This window comes from Xenopus laevis, chromosome 8L, assembly GCF_017654675.1.
Source record: "Xenopus laevis strain J_2021 chromosome 8L, Xenopus_laevis_v10.1, whole genome shotgun sequence".
In the NCBI taxonomy this organism is placed as follows: Eukaryota; Metazoa; Chordata; class Amphibia; order Anura; family Pipidae; genus Xenopus; species Xenopus laevis.
Window position 1 is genome coordinate 127,204,730 of NC_054385.1, and position 21,375 is coordinate 127,226,104.

General features: G+C 41.7%; 1 protein-coding gene across 1 annotated transcript in view; it reads left to right on the top strand.

The window, feature by feature from the left end:
* Positions 1 to 500: 500 nt before the first annotated feature.
* Positions 501 to 21,375, top strand: part of LOC108699594 (SLAM family member 9-like) — a 36,010-nt gene continuing 15,135 nt past the window's right edge. The window contains exons 1-5 of the mRNA XM_041573616.1: positions 501 to 616; positions 1,581 to 1,910; positions 11,837 to 11,993; positions 13,395 to 13,501; positions 18,769 to 18,888. Coding sequence (XP_041429550.1) covers positions 568 to 616; positions 1,581 to 1,910; positions 11,837 to 11,993; positions 13,395 to 13,501; positions 18,769 to 18,888 — 763 coding nt within the window. The 5' untranslated portion in view covers positions 501 to 567. The remainder of the gene's footprint in view (positions 617 to 1,580; positions 1,911 to 11,836; positions 11,994 to 13,394; positions 13,502 to 18,768; positions 18,889 to 21,375) is intronic.

Below are 21,375 nucleotides of genomic sequence, written 5' to 3' on the forward strand. Positions count from 1 at the left end.
TCTAGCTATCTGTATAACAGAACATTCTGTCCCAGTGGCTACACAGACCCTATCTGATCCCCATTGTAAGCAGCAGTCCTGTCCTGCTTTATGGCTGAGATTCTAGCTATCTGTATAACAGAACATTCTGTCCCAGTGGCTGCACAGATCCTATCTGATCCCCATTGTAAGCAGCAGTCCTGTCCTGCTTTATGGCAGCTGAGATTCTAGCTATCTGTATAACAGAACATTCTGTCCCAGTGGCTGCACAGATCTTATCCAATCCCAATTGTAAGCAGCAGTCCTGTCCTGCTTTATGGCAGCTGAGATTCTAGCTATCTGTATAACAGAGCATTCTGTCCCAGTGGCTGCACAGATCCTATCTGATCCCCATTGTAAGCAGCAGCCCTCTACACCATTTTTCCGACTCTACTGCAGTTATGTGTGACACCACAAGTAGGTTATTTATCTTGTTTTGCAGAAGTTGGAATGGAGTTGTGAAAAGAAGTTTTCAACCACCGGAAGCTGTTCAGAAGTTTACACTTTCAGTATAAAATATGTCATTCCAATTCTGAAGGCAAAAGAAAAATGAAGCTCCTTTTATACCAGACTCTGATTCTCCTCTCCTGGTACAAATGTAAGTGTCTCTTTTTATTCCTGTGCTGCGTTCTTGCTACAACAAGGTGGGCACTAGGGCTGTATGTTTAGATGTATGCTTAAGACTGCTATGGTCCAGGAGCTTCTTTATTCTGATATTTCCTCTGACACACACTCACCAAAAGTCTGGGGGTCAGCCAAGGGAGCTGTAACCCTAAAGAATTCTGTTTGGCCAAAAGAAGACGTGATAAACAATGAAAAGATGACTTCAATGCGTGGAATTTAAGAATGCACTGCCAGTGGTGTGCAATACAAATCAGAATGGGCTACAGTTATTGTTGACTGGGCAAAATCATGGCCATAGTAGGATTAATACTCAGTAAAGGTATGGGACCTGTTTTTGAGAATGTTCAGGACCTGGGGTTTTCCGGATAACGGATCTTTCTGTATTTTGGCTGTTTGCACCTTAAGTCTACTAGAAAATCATGTAAACATTAAATAAACCCAACAGGCTGGTTTTGCATCCAATAAGGGATCAAGTACAAGGTGCTTTTTTGATTATTTGGATAAAATGGAGTCTGTGGGAGATGACCTTTCTATAATTTGGAGCTTTCTGGATAATTGGTTTTCCGGATAATGGATCCCATACCTGTACCACTAGTCAAAAGAAAAGATGTATAATAAATAATAAGTTGTCATGAATAGCTTATATGCAGCGTATGCACTTCCTAGCCTCCCCAACTTGTAGAAATTGCAGGGTCTCTCATCTACCATTGGCTCTTATGAGTCTCCAAGAGGCCATTTGTAATCCATCCCATCCTTGTATTCAGTAAAGGGGTACTGATGTCATTGGTAGGTCTGTCTTCACTCTTTCACCTTGAGGAACCAGTCACTGATGTGAAGGCTCAACATTCTATATGGAATAGACATACAGGGTACACACTATGCTCAGTATAATATATATGCGTTTAACAATTTACAATTCAATTTTTTTCATTTATTAGATATTTCATGTAACAAGGAATGTGGCCCCAGGATAAATGTGAGTGGAGCAGAAGGGGGAGGAGCCAGTCTACCAGTGAAGCTGCAGGAGCAGATAAAGGAAATTACTTGGATTATATCTAATGGAGACCAACCAAATCTCTTTGCTACAACAAAACCCAATGAGCCTGTTGATATCTGGGATAATAAGTATGAGGGAAAATTGTACAGTGAGACAGACGCCTCCTTAACCCTCACTGATCTGACCAATCAGGACCAGGGAATCTACTCAGCAGCTGTCCGTCTGCGATCAAATAAGCGGTGTGTCCAACTGTATCATCTCCAAGTCTATAGTAAGTACATACATTATACTCATGTATACAATAATATATATATACAGTATATATATTTATATAAAAGGCAAGGAAAGGCTAATACCTTGAGGGTGCCATTTAGTCTGGTTTCCCCTAGTTATCATGAAGATCACTATCTTAGAGTTCTTTCTTACAAATCACCGTGCTGCCTGAGGAAACAGGTAAGAAGGAGGTACAATACATAGAGAAATGGCTCACTGTGGGGGAGGGGGTCCTTTAAACTGCCATTTAAAGGAGAACTAATCCCCCCTTACCAAAAAATCCCTCCTTAACTGCCTGGCATCACCTCCCTCCCCTCTCCCTGACTGTATCTGACTGTAAAATGCAGAACAGTCCAGTGGAGCTCCAGGGCACCATCTTCTGCTGCTTCATATTCTTTTGGGTTGAAGCCGATTCCTGACTTGGCCCAACTGCCCATGCTCCAGCAGACTTCATGTTGGCGTTGAGTCCTGAAAGAATATGAAACGGCAGAAGATGGTGCCCTGGAGCTCCGCTGCACTGTTCTGCATTTTACAGATTTTTTTTTTCACTAAAACACAGTGCGGGGAGGGAGACAATACCAGGCAGTTAAGGGGGGGGGTTGTATGGTGGGTTAAGTTCTCCTTTAATTAGACTTTCAACTACATTAAGATATACCACAGAAAATTATAGTGACAGGCAGGCACCAATCCAGAACATCAGAAGTAGAATCCAGGAGCCAGTTAAAATACAGTACAACTGGGGGTTTTATGTTTTTCAAGGGACCATAATAAAATCATGTAAAAGCAGGGAAATGTATTATGCATAATATATAGGTAGGGTCACAAAAAACAATGTAAAGTGAGGGAGAACTTAAAATCAGGGGATGTAAAACTGAGGTTTCACTTTATTTAAAATTTTTATTTTACATTATGTTTAAAAACAATAGCCTTTTGAGTCACCAGAGAGACACATAGGGCAGCTTTATGAAGGGTTGAATTGAAAATTAAAATTTTTGAATTTTTTTATAGTCAAAACTGTCAAATTCGACTAGGGAATCATCCAAACTCGATTCGAGTTTTTTTAAAAAAAATTTACTTTGATTTTTGAGATTTATCATACTCTGGCAATTTAAGAATTAGAATTCACCTAAAATCTGCCGAATTACTGAATTACTGTAAATCAATGGGAGAGGTGCAGTGACCAATTTGGAGATGTTTTTAGCCTTCCTGAAATTCAAGTTTTAAAATAAAATTTCCCCTATTCGTATTTCGAGTAAAATCGAATTTATGTGAGCCAAACAAAAACTCACATGAATTCAATATTCAATTCTTGATAAATGTGCCTATTAATCATAGGCTTAATCACTGAGATATATTTCACAGCTATTAAAATGGTTTTGCATAATTGTTCACTCCTGGATTTTGCATTTAAAGGGATCGTCCAGTTTTAATCTAGAATAATCTGTTTTTTGTTTGTTTATTTGTTTTTGTGTGTTTTTTTAATATTCAACTTTATGCGCTGCTCCTCTTCGATTGGGAAGTTTGAAAGATGAGAAAATGGGGGTCTTTCTTGTTACAGAAATCAGCCACCGGTGGGCATTTTACATTGAGATATAAAAAGAAAAAAAAAAGTTGTTCAGAAAAAAACATAAAAGGCCAATTCAAAACTAATTGAAAGTAGACCAACTATTTTTTTTTTTTTTGCAACATAGTGCAGATTTTTAATTTATAGTTATTTTTAGTCTGTGGTCTGATAGCCTGTGTTGTATCTGAACCAAATGTGTGAATGTTTGTGGAAAGAGGCTTTAAATGAGAAAGTTGATGTAGAAGTATAGACACAGGGGCACTACTTTACAGCCAGTGCCATAACTACACAAAAAGCAGACCCAGTGGCTGCAGGCACCCACATCTACTTCCTCTATAGGGGCCTGCTGGGGGTGCCTGGGCCCCTATTAGATTGTTTCAGGCTGCTCTACAAGGTAGACCACTGCTACATGCGATAGAGTCCTGCGCTGAACCAATTTTTGAGACCCGACTAGTGATGGGCGAATTTATTCGCCAGGCTTGAATTTGTGGCGAATTTGCACGATTCGCTCCCGGGAATAAATTCGCGAAACGGACAATGGCGTCAAAAATTAATTTTTCGCCGTTTCACCAATCTTTCAGCAAAGCGAAACGGCGCAAATTCGCCCATCACTAGACCCGACCCGAACCCACAGCCCATGACCTGAACTGCAACCCGCATATTTACCCACTTGCATCCGCTCCGTGACCCCGTTCCGCAACTGCCTTATCCACAACACGATCCTCTAACCCGCCGACCACCATTAAACAGGAAGTTCTGTCATCAAAAGTGGGCAGAGACAGAAGCAACTTTTTGTAAAATTTTAAAAGGAGTAAAATATAGACAATATAACTCAAGATAAGAAATATAGATGAGACCCGCAACCCAACCGGCAGACCTGCATCTATACCCGCACCCGAAAATCCTACCCTCATCCCGTAGGGTACCCACTTTTTTTGCGGGTAACCCGCCCCACAGTACACATGCGATTCCTTTTCTCTTCTGGCCTCTCATGGTCCAATGTAGGTATGAATCTCCAAGCTGAACTGCAACTGTTTCACACACTTTCACGAGAAATCCTGGATATCAGTAGTTCTTAAAAAGGTCCAATAGATTTACTGTAATACCAGTTTTATTATAAAAAATGATTGGGGCCTGGATATGGGGTCTTTCTGTAATATAAATAGCGATACCATCTAGTCATTTAAACATTAATTAAACCCAAAACGATTGTTTTTGCCACCAATCTGGATTCATGTAGGTTAGTTAGGTACAAGCTACTGTTTTATTATAATAGTTTTTTTAATACAGAAAAAAAGAAATCATTAAAATATAGGAATTGCTGCTTAAAATGGAAATTGGCATTGCCATATTTTAGTATTTCTGCCTGAATAATGGGTTTTAGGACAACAGATTACATACCTGTACACAAAATTATAGCTGATCATTAACGTACCTCCCAACATTTGCAAAATGAAAAGAGGGACAAAAAGATCTAGTGCGCGCAGCTAACATTTTTTACTACATCGACTTTGTGGTTATGTCCCTACATACAACACCCATTTTACACACCACAGACTTGCCTGTGTAGTTGCTACAGAAAATGAATAAAGGTCATATTAACCACAGACAGGCCAGTATAATCACTCAATATTATGGTTAATAGCAATATTACTCCTAGATTTGCCAGTATAATCACTAAATACAATGGATAAAGGGCATATTAACCCCAAACATGCCATTATAATCACTAAATACAATGGATAAAGGGCATATTAACCCCAGACATGCCAGTATAATCACTAAATATAATGGATAACAGCTGTTTTTTCCCCAGATGTACCAAATGGATAATAGCAATATTACCACAATATGTGCCAGTATGATCACTTAATATAATGGATAAAGGGTATACTAACGCCAGACATGGCAGTATAATCACAAAATATAATGAATAACAGCAATATTATCCCCAGATGTTCCAGTATAATCACTTAATACAATAGATAAAGGGCATTTTAACCCAAGATGGGCAAGCATAATCACAAAATAAAATGGATAGCAGCAATAACCCCATACTATCAGTATAATAACTAAATAAAATGTAAACAAAACTGTATATTAACCCCAGACATGCAAGAATAATTACTAAATAAAATGGACAAGAGCAATATTAAGCCCATACATGCCAGTATAATCACTGAATTAAATTGATAATGGTATATTAACCCTATATGTGCCAGTATATTTATTACAGAAATTGGATAATCAGCATACTAACCCCAGACATGTCAGTAAGATCACAGTAGAAATGGCCAATAAGCACTCCATTAACTCCAGACATACCAGTTAGATCAGTTCAGAAATGGATAGATTGGAAGTAGGGATGGGCGAATTCTTTCGCATTGTTTCGCTGAAATAATGACGCCCATAGACTTGTATGGCGTCGTGCATCAAAATAAAAAGACGCGCATCAAAAAAATTTCGCAGCACGACAAAATTCTTTGGACGCCCATAGACTTTAATGGGCGTCGGCGACATTTCGCCGGTGGCGAATTTTTGGCGAAATGAAATGGGTCAAATTCACCCATCCCTAATTGGAAGCATTTCCTCACCTATACTTGCACTTTTCCTACTACTACCTACAATCCTGTTTCCTTCTGCTTAGGAAATCTATACCCCCCAACAACTCAATTATATTGCATAAAGCAAGTCATGTGTAAAATCCTGCCTCAGCTACGTAAATCATTTTCATAAAAATATACTTTTTTAGAAATATGTGCCAATGGGTAATCCTAAATAAAAAATTAAAATTTTAAGAACTAAGGGCCGTCCCCTGGGATCCTACGATTCACTGTGCACACACACAAACCAAGGACACACATACATGTTAGGTCACATGAGCCAATAATAAACTTTTGCTTCCACACTTCTTCCTGTTCTAGTTAGAGCTGCAGTATTTCTGGTCAGGTGATCTCTGAGGCTGCACAGAGAATGCTCTAGGGAAAAGATGCAAAAGGTCAATATTGTCACGATCGCCGCCCGGAGCAGTTCCAGGAGCTCCGGGCGGCGTGTCCTCCCCTGCCGGCGTCGCTCCCAAAATGGAGGTGCCCACGGCCGCCATAGTCAGTCCATAGCTTCTCAGTAGTTCCTTAAATGTAATATGAGAGTGAGGTGACAAAACATTGTTAATAAAGTTGCTGATAAAGTTGCTTATCTCTCTGCTACAGATGCTGCTGAGTGACAAAACACAAAGCATATATATAAGAGGAATCACGAGACTGACAATCCTACACAGTGTATATAACAGGGGAGCAAGGCTGACATCACAAATGGAATACTATAAGAACCATAACATACAATATATAGATCTCTCTGCAGCCTTTGACACAGTTGACCACACACTCCTCCTTGACATTCTACACTCATCTGGCATTCGGGACACTGCTCTTTCATGGTTTACATCTTATCTGTCTGACCGTTCCTTTAAAGTTTCCTTCTCTAACTCTACTTCTACTACTTTCCCACTCTCTGTTGGAGTTCCTCAAGGCTCTGTTCTTGGCCCCCTGCTGTTCTCGCTCTATACAACTTCACTAGGAAAACTTATTCAGTCATTTGGACTTCAGTATCACCTTTATGCTGATGACACCCAGCTCTACTTGTCTACTCCTGATCTTTCTAATTCTGTCCTTTCCCAAGTCACAGACTGTCTCTCTGCTGTCTCCTCCTGGATGTCTCAGCTCCACCTGAAACAGAACTCATTATATTTCCTCCAAAATCTTCCCCTGTCCCTCAGATCTCACTCACCGGAAACAACACCACCTTTCATTCCACCACACAGGCACGCTGCCTAGGAGTTATCTTAGACTCGCATCTGTCTTTTTCACCACACATTCAAACACTTGCAAAATCTTGCCGTATTCAACTGCGCAACATTGCTAGAATACGACCCTATCTCAGTTCAGAATCAACTAAAACACTGATTCAGTCTCTCATCATCTCCCGCCTTGATTACTGCAACTTACTCCTCACAGGTATTCCAACAAGTCACCTTTCACAATCTGTTCTATACGCAGCCGCTAGACTCGCCTCTCAACATCAGCTGCTCCCATATGTATGTCCCTTCACTGGCTCCCAATCTCCTCTAGAATCAAATTCAAATTACTTACACTCACATTTAAGGCCCTTAATAATGAAATCCCTCCCTATATTTCATCTCTAATCTCCAAATACACTCCTTCACGAAACCTTCGCTCTGCTTCTGATCTTCGCCTCACTTCTCCTCTGGTCACTTCTGCCCATTCTCGTCTACAAGACTTCTCTCAGGCTTCTGCTTTTCTCTGGAACTCTCTGCCTCCAGTTGTCAGACTTTCTCCTTCTTTCCAAACTTTCAAGCGCTCCTTAAAGACCCATCTGTTTAAAGAGGCCTATTCAATGTACCTTAATTAATCATTGCTGTATCAAAAATGACAAAGTGTTTGTACAATCCTAATGTCTCAATTGTACCCTAACCTTTTAGTTTGTAAACTCTAATCTCTAGGTCCTTCTAACCCTATTGTACTCTGTAATCCTTGTCTGTTATCCACCATTTATTCCCTGTTTGCTAGAACTGCAGTAAAGCACTGCGTATCTTGACAGCGCTATATAAATAAATGATGATGATGATGATATCACAATTATGATCTTACACTACTTGTAGAACAGTTATTGTAAATATAAAGACCCATTAAAAACTGAGAATTTCCCAGTGAAAGTTAGGATAAATAATAGCTAAGCATAAAGGCTTACACTTATGTGTCCTAGTTATTTATCAAATGCCATTTAGAAAGCCCATTCACATTAAATATCTATGTGCCAACCAGAGCATATAATGCCCCACATTACTGTATGTAGCACATACACAATACATAATAGGTACCATAAGGCCGACCAACATATATACAGGAACTGTTGGTGCTGATATGCTGGTTTATTCAGTCTGTTCAGACTATGAGCTAATAAAGGAAGCTGGTGTAACACCTATGTGCCAGTTCTCACACATATATGCTCACTTCCAACTGGTCATGCACTTTTTTATTTTATCACACTATGCCCATTACAAGGCTTTGCCCCAAAATAAACTGTAACCAAGTATCATACATGACAGGTTGGGGAATAAAAAGGGGATGAGAAAACAAGAAAGAATGATGGTTGAGCAAAAATGAGGGAGAATACTTGGAACACAATGGACACACATTTTATTCTTGCACAGCAATGAAAATGATCAGGGGTAATGTTGAAATGCAATGTTGAAGCATGAGTTTTCTCAGGAATGCATTTGCATGGATTAGTCACCCCGGGAAGAGGAGATTTATCATATGGGACTAATCTCCATGTGTGACAGTGCCATAAACCTCATCCACAGCTGAGCCCACCCCAAGCCCCACCTACAGGTCCGCCCCACCACCACACAGTAAAAAAACAAAAAAAATATTGGAGGCTAGGCTTCCCACATGTTAATAAAAAATAAAAAGATATTGGTGGTCAGGGCCCCCCATAAAAAAACATTTGTGGTCAGGCACCCTCATAAAAAACATTCGTGGCCAGGGCCCCCCCATTAAAAAATATTGGTGGCTAGGATCCCACATGAGAAAAAAGGTTGGTGGCCAGGCCACCCCCCCCACATTATAAGAAAATTGGTGGCCAGGGCCCCTTAAACATCCATGCCTTCCCGAAGTCAGCAGCTCTCAGAAAGATGGGGGGCCCGGCTAATAAAGTAAGTGTGGCATGGCCGGGCCCCCTTACCCTCGGGGGCCCCCTACAACTCTCCCCACTGTCCCCCCCTGATGGCTGCCCTGTATATATGTATAGATGTAGAACACTGGAATAACTGGGTGCTCTACCAGCAACTGGGCTGTGTCCATATCAATAACCGTAACTCCACATATTTGTCAAGCAAGATTTTATATTGTCAGTTGATTTTAAACGTGGCACCCCTACAAAGTTTGGCATATACTACTTGGATTTCTAACTGTTGATATACTTCAGCATAATAGTCCTTATATCTAATCAATCACTATGATGGCTCCTTCCTTGGGTTTAATAACAAGATTGGCCCTTTTGGACAGACCTTCTATTGCTTATTACTCAATGCACACAGGGAAGAATATGAGAATGAGTAGGAATGAAGGAGAGAGAGACACAAGGGAGAATAAAAAATATTTGGGTAGTGGGGATTGAAGGAGGGTGAAAGAAAAAAAAGAATGGCACAAAGGGAGTAGAAACGGAACTAAATTGCAAATTGGAAGAAAAGCGAATGGAGAGTAAATATTATGACCAGCGTTGAGGGGTAAGCCATGGAGAAAAGAATAGGCAATGACATGAATGAATTAGGAAAAGGTAAGAATGGAGGAAGAGGAAACGTAAATGGAAGGTAATAATTAAGCACTAGAAAACCATAAGAGTGAGTAGAAAGAGGATAAACAGGCATTGAAGGACAAAACATTGAATCATAGAGAGGCTGAAAGATTCTCTTGATAAAGGGAAAATTAAACTTTACCAAGTTGACCTGCCCTAGACCATCAGAACATTGGTCCCAGTACTGCCTTTATACTTTGTGTCATCACGTTTTATTCGTGGGTAAGTAAATTGGGCAACCTTACACTAATATGACCAGGGCCCTCTGCCAACTGTGTCCATCCCCAGGAACATTGTACATTTGACCCCACTGTGGTCCTCACAGAGATAATTGTGTTAATAACAACACCATTAATTAAGCAACTGTTGCTTTTCATTCTTCATCATCCTATGGCCAACACTCATATCATTTACATGAAAAGAAAGTGGCTGTGGGCAGGGGAGATGGTTTTGACTGTAATTGGGCTTGTTACACCTATTAGTACTAGTACACCATTGTCCCATATATGTTCAGTCAGTTTTTCAGTATGGAAACCCATGAGCCTATCTGCCACAGTTAAAAGGTCCAAGAAACCACTTCAATCAATGACTCAGACTAATAGAACATTATTGTTATTTTTGTTACTTGAAAGTTATCTATGATATAACAAGACACTACATCCTTTCACTATGTTATCATAATAATTCACTTTTAAACACAAGGGTGGGCCAAGGGAGGATATCCAGATAGGAATTGATGCTTTTAGCACTGTACAAAGAAGGACCCACGTATGCTAATTACACCAGCATTTCTCATCAGACATGCATAACTAGTTGTGTAATAGTTTACAATACTTTATTTCATCTGCCATTATGTACCTGGTTGAATAATAAGATCAGGCTTGTTAAAGGACAAGGAAAGGCAAAAATATAAAATCCCATTTTTACTTTCTTTAATGAAAAAGAAACCTATCTCCAATATACTTTAATTAAAAAATGTGTACCGTTTTTATAAGAAACCTGACTGTATGCATTGAAATTCTCCCTTCATTTATTGCTGTGGATAGGAATTGTCAGACAGTCCCTAACTGCTCTGCAGGGAAACAATCATACTTATGTACAGCAGGGGGAGCCCCGCCTTACTTACCAGCCATGCAGAACTCAAGCAGCTTTGTTTATGATGATCCCTAAGCAGCCCAGACCACACTGAGCATGTGCAGAGTCAGGGTCAGGCAAAGATGTATAACAAAGTTACAAGATGACAGCCCCCTGTGGCCAAATTTGAAAGCATAAATCATTTGTTTGATTAGGCTTGTGGTGCAGTAAATTCATGTTTATGTTTAGTATACAAAATACAGCATTTCTAGCCTCATTCTATTTTAGACTTTCCTTGTCCTTTAATGGTTATGCCATTTGCCAATGAAAAAATAAAGTATGACGAATAAAGGGCTGAACTCAATGTATGTGTTATCTTTAGAATCAGAATGAGGTACCAAGGGCCCACCAGATCCCAAATCAAGGACCTACCACCCAACCACCTCCGCCCCATTACCAGCCCCCGCTTCACTACATTCTCAAACCTCCAGGGAAAAAAATAAAGATGGCCGTGTGCTCCACAGTTGAACCCATGACCATCTTTAATTTTCTTTTTATAATCGGAATATCTCCGCAAATGTGGGCAAAGCGGGAGGGCCCAATAGAATTGGGGCCGACTGGGATTTTTCCCGATATCCTGTTGGGCCAGTCTGACCCTGATTATCTATTTTAACCAGAACTTTTATGTTACTATATAAGTAATTATTTAACATCAGGCTGAAGCCAAACTTCAACACTGATTCATCTTAGTTTGAAAAATACTCGTGTCTCTGTGAATGGTTTGGATGGGTTTAAAACATGGTCCATTTTTAATGTTCAAATTATATTTATTTTGTAAAGAATTTATGTAAAATGAACTTGCATAATAAAGAGATTATCACAATTATTCCCATAATCTTTTTTGCATGTAGAAAATCTCTCATCAGCAGATATCCTGATTCATCAAAACATCACCCACAATGAGACCTGTAACATTACAGTCACCTTGACCTGTATAGTCAATGCATCAGATGTGACTGTCACCTGGAATAGCACAGACAGCCCTGACACAGAAGTGACCAATCACACGCTCCGTGCATGGGTGTCCGCAGAAAATTTTCCAGGGTGGGGCAAGGAGGCATCTGTGGGCGGGCCTGTGAGATAGGTGGGTGTGTCACTGCCATCAAGGGGTGGAGCTATGCCACGGCGATCAGCCGATCGCCGGGTCAATCAAGGGAATCCTGCACAGTTTCCCTAATTTGACCCGGGCAACCCTTCAAAATACCGGTTGTCTGACAAGTGGCAACCCTAGTTCACACAAAGATGGCAAAGTGGCAAGTTCATGTATAAATACCCCCAGAACTCACAAACAGATGGCACAGGGGCAAGTACATGCATAAATACCCCCAGAACTCACAAACAGATGGCACAGGGGCACGTACATGTATAAATACCCCCAGAACTCACAAACAGATAGCACAGGGGCAAGTACATGCATAAATACCCCATGTAGCCACATGTTCTTTTTTTACAATTCATTCTGCTGGGTACCTACATAATCTAGATGACAGTCCCAGACCCAACACCACAGTAATAAAAGCCACACAAACATGGGAGATAAAACAAACACTAGAAACCCACTGGTTACCAGGGACCCCCATACAAGTTAAAAAAAACAATTGGTGGTTAGGATAAGGGCCCCCCATAAAAGTTAAAAAAAAACTTCATTGGTGGACAGATAGAGACTGTAGAAAGAGAGGGACTCACAGAGAGAGTCAGAGTGCAGAGAGAAGCAGAGTGCAGTGAGACAGAGTGCAGAGAACAACAGAGTGCAAAGAGAGAAAAAGACAGAGTAGAGAGAGAGAGAGAGAGAGACAGTGCAGAGAGAGACAGAGTGCAGTGAAAGAGAGAGTGTAGTGAGAGAGGCAGAGTGCAGAGAGAGACAGAGACTCACAGAGAGAGACAGAGTGCAGTGAGAGAAAGAAAGAGTGCAGCGAGAGAGAGACAGAGGGACAGAGAGAGAGAGGCAGAGAGAGAAACAAAGACTCAGAGAGAGAGAGGGGTAGAGAGAGACAGAGTGCAGGCTAAAGAGATTCCTGAGAATTACAGTGACTGCTGGCTTCCCCTTCTTACCACATCAGTTCCTGTACTTCCGTCTTCGGCATCAGTGATGTCCACGCTCGTAAGGGGGGCTGGCTAATCCCCCTTTGAGCCTAAATCCTGCCTGGCCCAAAACTTTCTTCCTTGTTCCCCCCTGATGGCAGGCAGGCAGGCCTGCACACAGCACAGCATGAGAACGGAGACTAGTGGAAGGGGCGGAGCCACAGTGGGAGCTGGGACGGAGGAGCGGTCCTAGAGCCCACAGTTTGAAATGAACATTATAGATCAGGAGCGGCCCACATTACAAAATGCCCGAATAAACAGATGGTCAGTCTGCTGGTCCCAGGGGGGGGCACTGACCCCTCTTGCCCCCCTCTGTGGACGCCCATGGCTCCGTGTTTATAATGCTCCGTCCAAAATTACATACAGTTGTGCCGCCAAGAACCCAGTCAGTGAAGCCTCCAGAACTGCACATATTCCTGCATCATGCCCTGAAGGTAGGTTTATATAAGAGACTTCTAGAATTTATTTGCCAACATTAGGGAGAGATGGGAATGTTGTGTGGACAAGTTTTGCCCAGTCCCAGTGATCCATAGTGACCAAGCAGCAGTTACTGTAGTAAAACTGCTGTAAAAGGTACACCTAATTGGTTGCTATGGGTTACTAGATCCCTGTCATGGCCGGCACCCAATACCAGAACAAGTGCCAAGCACCCTGGTCTCGGTTCAGCTTCACCAGTAGTGTGACCACCGTTGGGCTTCGGGAGGAGCCCTCAGCTTACTTGGGTACCACCTGGACTTAAAGAGAGGTACAAGGCGAGATATTCTGGCTGGCAAAGGGGCACGGCTGTTAGCAGAGTCTTTTGGGCCGAAGGTCACGGTACAAATGGAGCAGGCAGAAGGATGGTCAGACAGGCTGGGTCGAGGCTAGGGATGTCGCGGACTGTTCGCCCGCGAACTAGTTCGCGCGAACATCGGGTGTTCGCGTCCGCCGAATGTTCGCGAACGTCGCGCGACGTTCGCCAATTTGGGTTCGCCATAGCTGGCGCTTATTTTTGACCTCTCACCCCAGACCAGCAGATACATGGCAGCCAATCAGGAAGCTCTCCCTCCTGGACCACCCCCACACCCCCTGGACCACTCCCCTTCCATATATAAACTGAAGCCCTGCAGCGTTTTTTCATTCTGCCTGTGTGTGCTTGCAAGAGCTAGTGTAGGGAGAGAGCTGTTAGTGATTTGAGGGACAGTTGATAGTAAGTTTGCTGGCTAGTAATCTACTTGATACTGCTCTGTATTGTAGGGACAGAACATTTTAGGTTAGGTAGCTTTGCTGGCTAGTAATCTACCTTCTACTGCAGTGCTCTGTATGTAGCTGCTGTGGGCACTGCTGCTGATCTCATCTGCTGACTGCTGCCTGTAACCCAATAGTCCTTGTAAGGACTGCTTTTATTTTCTTTTTTGTTTTTTTTACTTTGCTACTGTTAGAGCCCAGTGCTATTAGTCTAGCTGTGTTGGGGAGTGGGACTGGTGTGCTGCTCCTCCTAGTAGTTCACCACTACCAGCACCAACCAGAGTCAAAATTGTTACAAAGTATCTTATTTGCACCTGTTAGCTGTTCTGAGCTCTCTGCCAAAAGCTAATTAAGTTAGAAACTGTTTTTTTTCTGGCTGTTCAGTTCAGAGAAAAGAGGGACTGGTGTGCTGCTCCTCCTAGTAGTTCACCACCACCAGCACCAACCAGAGTCAAAATTGTTACAAAGTATCTTATTTGCACCTGTTAGCTGTTCTGAGCTCTCTGCCAAAAGCTAATTAAGTTAGAAACTGTTTTTTTTCTGGCTGTTCAGTGCAGAGAAAAGAGGGACTTTCCAGTACAAAAGAGGGACAGGGGGTTGAGTGGTCAAAAGAGGGACAGTTGGGAGGTATGCAAGTGCCACCTAGCTGTGTGAGCTTTTTCACATTCTGTCTAAATAACAATAATAATTCCGTGTCCGTAAACATCACCTGAGTGATGTTTTTACAGCAGCAATAATATATTCCGTATCCACTACTGTATACGTTGCCCTTGCAGGCATTGTTTGCCCAGTCTTTAACCAAGTGCCACCTAGCTGTGTGAGCTTTTTCACATTCCGTGTCCAGAAACATCACCTGAGTGACGTAGTGTGATTTCTGCCCTTTACAGCACAAAACGCAGCGCTGTGTCAACAATGTATTTTTCAGATACATTTTTGCCCTTGATCCCCCTCTGGCATGCCACTGTCCAGGTCGTTGCACCCTTTAAACAACTTTAAAATCATTTTTCTGGCCAGAAATGTCTTTTCTAGCTTTTAAAATTCGCCTTCCCATTGAAGTCTATGGGGTTCGCGACGTTCGCGAACCGTTTGCATTTTTGCCCGGACGAACTTTTTTTCCGACGTTCGCTACATCCCTAGTCGAGGCAGGCGGATATCAGAATCATCAGGCAGGCAAGGGTAAAACCAGGTTTCAATCAAGGGGTTAAGCTGGAAGAGTTGTCGTAGGCAGGCAAGGGTCAGGGAACAGGCAGGAGTCAAAACCAGATAATCAGGACAAACAGATTCAGGATCAGATGCACAAGGCTTAGGAAACCACTAGAAACCAAGTTCTATCACGGGCATCTGTCTGCAGTCAGAATGGGCCTTTTATAGGGGAAAGAATTTGCGGCAAAAACGTGCACATTCACGCCAAACGCGCTGGCGCAAACACGCCAGCGTGCTTGCGCCTATAAACAACACGCAGGCGCGCCGGGCGCGACCTAAGGAGGGCAAGATGGCACAGGAAGAGGACCACGAGGCGGGCGTCCCCGCCGCCCCACTAGACCACCAGGGCAGGTAGGTTTTATTACAATCCCTTATTGTACATTTTACTGTAGACTGTCTTAATCCTACAAAAAAATATATTTTTTAAGTTTCCACAGAACTGTATTTCTAGCCAAGATTCTTAGTTTAGGGTCTTGCTTTTTAAAGCTTCACACAAGGCAAAAATTGCACTTTGTGCATTGCACTGCACTTACAATGGGGCAGTAGACAACTTAATGCTAACAGTTAGGACAACACATAAAAATCTATAGCACAGATTGGGCCAGATTCAATTCAGAGAAATATCTCACAGTCAAGTGAAAATTCATGGACAAAATTCAATTCGAGGAGAAAAACGTATCTCGTGGTTTATCACGTAAAAACTCTATTGAAGTCTTTTGAAGACTCCTACATGCCTACCAGATCAATAAAACCGACATTTATTGGTTGGAATGTTTTTGTTTAGAACAACCTACTGTAGATACAGTAGGTGTAAATCTTCATGATATGTTCTTTTCAAAAGTATTTGATGTTCTGGGGTTAACATACTTTTTGGGGCGTTTGGTGTCTGTAGAAAATCTTAATTTGCATATAATTTTAGAATTTAATTATGAAAGCAAGTGAAAGTGCAAAAGCAAAATCAGATGCACTCTTAAAGGGGAAGGAAACCTAGCGTTCTTCCACGCGATCTTCTTCCTGCTGTGAACGTAGTTTTGGCGCATGCGCAGTAGGATCATTTCACCGGTACGGATCTACTGCGCATGCGCCAAAAGTCAGGCGCATGCGCAGTAGATCGTACTGGCGAAATGATCCTACTGCGCATGCGCCGTTCAAAGCAGGAAGAAGATTGCGTGGAAGAAGATGTCGTCTGTGAACTCCCTGGACTGGACCTGCGCAGAAGGGTAAGTAACAAGTTAGGGGCATTTGCCCAGCGGGACGGATAGGCCAGGGGGGAGGAGTGAGGGTGGGCAACAAACGGGAGGGGGGGTGGGGGGTTTGCGCCGACTAGGTTTCCTTCCCCTTTAAAGTGGACCTGTCACCCAGACACAAAAATCTATATAATAAAAGTCCTTTTCAAATTAAACATGAAATCCAATTTCTATTTTTTATTAAAGCATTCATAGCTGCTGTAAGCTCATTTAAAAATTTCAGCTGTCAATCAAATATTGTCTGCCCCTCCTCTATGCCACAATCCTATTTTATCACATTAGTCAAGCAAAATGAACTTTAATTACACTGAATAAATTATTTGAATCTTGTTTCCTTCAGTCTGGGAATTCACAATTATAACAAGCAGGCAGCAGCCATTTTGTGGACACTGTTATTAAGACAAGTCTTGTATCATCTCAGAATCTTGTTTGTGCACCAGAATGGGGGACCTGATGTCCATCCCCATGTCCTGGTTACACAATTAAATGGTAAAGAGAACTGGGGGAATGTGGGGAGAGCAGTGACAAATAGGAAGTGCTGAATGGAAAGTGAAAGTAATTGCCTAAGGCATAGAGGAGGGGCAGACAATATTTGATTGACAGCTGAGATTTTTAAATGAGCTTACAACAGCTATGAATGCTTTAATAAAAAATAGAAATTGGATTTCATGTTTAATTTGAAAAGGACTTTTATTATACAGATTTTTGTGTCTGGGTGACTGGTCCACTTTAATACAGGAAAAATATTTGCAAAAAATAGTAAACTGTAGGGAAGACTCAGGGTAAACGTTGAGAATTTTTGTGAATGTTAGTAAATCTCCCTTCTACATGAAAATTTAAATGCATGTGTATCGGATATACATGGATAGGGGTAACAATAAGCATCCCTTTTTTTCATCCCCATGCACAGGCTGCAATGGATTTTTATCCGCTGGAAGGTTCTGAGTGTATCCTGACATATAACACAAGTGCTTTTACAGTGAGAACGAAGGGGCTTGTTTTTTGGTCCCTTTTGGATCTCTTGCACTTGCATCCGGGTTTACAGTCAATGGAGCCAATAAACTCTGGTCCATTGATGTGATTACTGAAAGATTTACAAACACTGCTATATTATGTGAACACAAATACAGTTCTGTATGTTTGTGTAAAAAGGTATACAGTAACTATACATGACCTGGGCAGGGACAAATACAGTACTTGAGTCTTTTGCCCCCCAACTGGTCTAGAAATAATCACAACTTACCCCTTTCTTTGTTTGAATTTTCTGGCCACAGCTGTATTATAAAAAACATAAGCAATAAATTACATAAACATAAATAAATCACAAATACATTATAACAGTATTATAACAATAAGCATTTACACACATATATATACTGTATATAACATAAACACAACAGCACTAAACAAAACCTGCAAGGTCCCTGGCAATGGACCAAAAATAATTGCATGCAAATTGTACCAGGCCACCAGCCACTTGTGCCTTCCAGCATGGTGGGTATACTGGATTGCATGCCTCAACAAATAACACCTCCCAGAGACCAACTCTCTTAAATAAGATACCAACCAACCAGTCCCACTTACAACTTGGGACTTGGTAAAGCCTGCCCTGCCAACCAACTATCATCACTGCCAGGGACAATGAGCCCTTAACCCAGAACTCTACTCTACTGTAATCTACTCAACTCAACCTGTATCCCTCTACCGTTGGCCACCATTGTGACAACTAGCACAAAAGGAGTAACCCCAAGGGAGGGCGGGTGGGACTCTGATTTCTCTATCCAAAATGGAATCTCCTCCCTGATGGCTATTGATCAACTAAACTCCACACTATGTCATTAAACCCCAACTACAAACGACTGACTGCTTTGTCCCACAACCTGTCATGTGCCCTCAGCCAGCTGTAGTACCGGCTTCCCTTTACTTTCCCAATATGTATCCGGCACCTGGGCTCACCTGCAGACAAACATCTTGTTTCATGTCTGACTCTAAACAACATTTTTTGTTACTGATCTTTTATTTAGGCCCCACATCTGCAATGGTAGCAGGACCCTCTATATTGAAATGGTGGATCGCTCTGATTGTAGTAGCAGTTGTGATTGTTGTTTCTGCAGTTCATTACCGATCTAAAAGGAAGAAGAGGGGTGAGTGTATTTCCTAATGATATCATGCTAGACTCTTTATTCAACTGTAATTGTGTTCCTTTATCTTTATGATATGACTTAGCTGAATAGCTTCTCAGTTATATTATAGATATAATGTAGGTTATGCATATGATGTTCTGCTGCTGTATTGTAGGTTTACTTGCATTAAAGGGTCACAATCCCATTCTTTATTTTCCCCTTTGTGATTGTCTAATGGAAAAGTGAAGTTGTGGATGTCGTTCCTGCTTTTATCTTTCCCCTAGTTTCAATGAGAGAGTAGATGGTTCTTGTGTTGGATAAACCCCCGTTACAGTGCTCCCTTAATATTCCACTAGCAGTCGAAACATTTACTTTGAAAAGCAGGTTTATACTCTTAAGATTTGATGCTCCTTCCTAAACCTGTGCCAAACTGTCCTTGTTTTTAATGGGGATTCCTCATCCTTGTGCCCTCCCTGATTCCCTGCATTGGGAAACCATAGGGTTCATTTATGAACCCTGCTGCAATTGTTTCTGTGCAGAAATGGGTGCAATATCTCCATGTATTGACACATTCATTTAGGTACTTGTGCCTAAACACACTCCTAACTCATCCCTGTCTTTGAGGCATATGCAATTGCATCCGTCCAGTCTGTTGTGATGAATTGTATGCAGAGTCCCTTTTTATATATGGTAGCCCAGGAGCTATGGCCATTCCGTAGATTCTGCGTCAACAGGCACAGCAGACTTGCACCTTGAGAATCACAAGTATACATCCTTTAAACACTGAGTGCCTGAAATTGTGCAAGCTCCACTGCACAATTATTCATAATATCGGCCAACATTATAGGAATCGTTGGACTGGGGGGGGTGACACAAGGGAGGGGAGAATGACGGAGGGGTGAGTGACAGAGTGAAGGAAGCGGAGTAAAGGTGGCCATACACGGCCCGATAAAAGCTACTGACAGACCGAGTCGGCAGCCTATTGGCCCATGTATGGGGCCCCCCAACGGGCTTCCCCGATTGAGATCTGGCTGAAAGTCACCAGATCTCGATCGGATGGGACTATAAATCCCGTTGGATCGTGGCCGGATCTGTTTGTTGATGCGGCCCCGCGATCCGACCGCCCGTTCCCATGCGTTAGGATCTGATCGTTGGGCCCTAGAGCCCTGGCGACATCTCCAAACGAGCGGATCTCTCTGTGTATGGCCACTTTAAGACTGAGGGGTGTGGACTAGGGGAAGGAAGAAGACAATTAGAGGTTGCTGCCCAGTGCCCCCTGTCATTGCACCCTTGGCAGCTGCCTCTTCTACCTACCCCTAGTTCCAGCCCTGAAAAAAAACATTGGGACAGTCGTAACTGAGCACTCTTTCCTCATGGACTAGGGTCAAAGCGAACCTTTTTAGTCCCTATTTATAGAAATAATACATGCACTACTAGTGCACTACTTATTACTAATACTAGCACTACTAGCCCTTTGGTTCCCCCTCAATAAGTTTCACCTTCATGGTTTTTATGTTCAAGTTATTTTAGTCTAGTGGAAATATTAAGAGATTTTCCAAAGATTAAAATGTTTTGGAAGGAGGTAGCTGATAAAATGCAACAGTTAGGGGCTAGAGGTTATTTACTAAATTTATCTCATAATTTAAATTAAAAAAAGCTCAACCAAACCCTCATCCCTGGTTTTACCTTATTTATTAATAAAATAACGGATCGGTAAAAAACTTTTTTCAACTTAACTTTATATGTTACTATGTTGCTATGTTCTCCCGAATCGATTGATTTTTTTTTCAGGTTTTTGCCGGAAAACCCCACATTTTGCTGATTATCGGTCTAAACCCAGCTCAAACCACAATATCTTCAAATTGGGATAGGGACATCTCCCCTTGACTTATAAAGGACCTTGACAGGTCTGCGATGCTGGATTTTCGGATTCAGACTTTTGCAGCATCGGGGAATAATCTCGAAAAATTCAAGGTTTTTTTTTTTCCATGAAAATTTCAAGTTTTTGCCCAACCAGAAAAATTTGGGGTTTAGTAAATAACCCCTAAAACTTAATACATTCACAAGTTGACAGGCCTGTGCTGATAACTCTTCAGTATTATACAATTACCCACAAGGTGATACACAATAAATTAATTATTTTATTTTTTTTACGCTTTTTAATACAGGCGGCTAAAACTTTGATACTAAGGAAGTATTATACATATAATGATATACCAGTATTTAATACAATTATTTATGTAATGCTTATTGACTTGACTTGCTTAACTTTGGCAATGGTGTTTAAGGTCCTCCATTAGACTGTACCACTTGCACCACTTTCTCTAAAGAAGCTGGGCAAAGCATAGAATTCACTAATGAGAATAAAAATTCGTATCTTGCTGTTATCTGATAAATAGGGATTACTGAGACATTTTTGGGGCATTACGGTACCCTGTAATCAGACATGGGGGATAAATTACAGACTGGTTCAGTGCTAAGAAACTGTGATTAATGTTTCCAACTCCA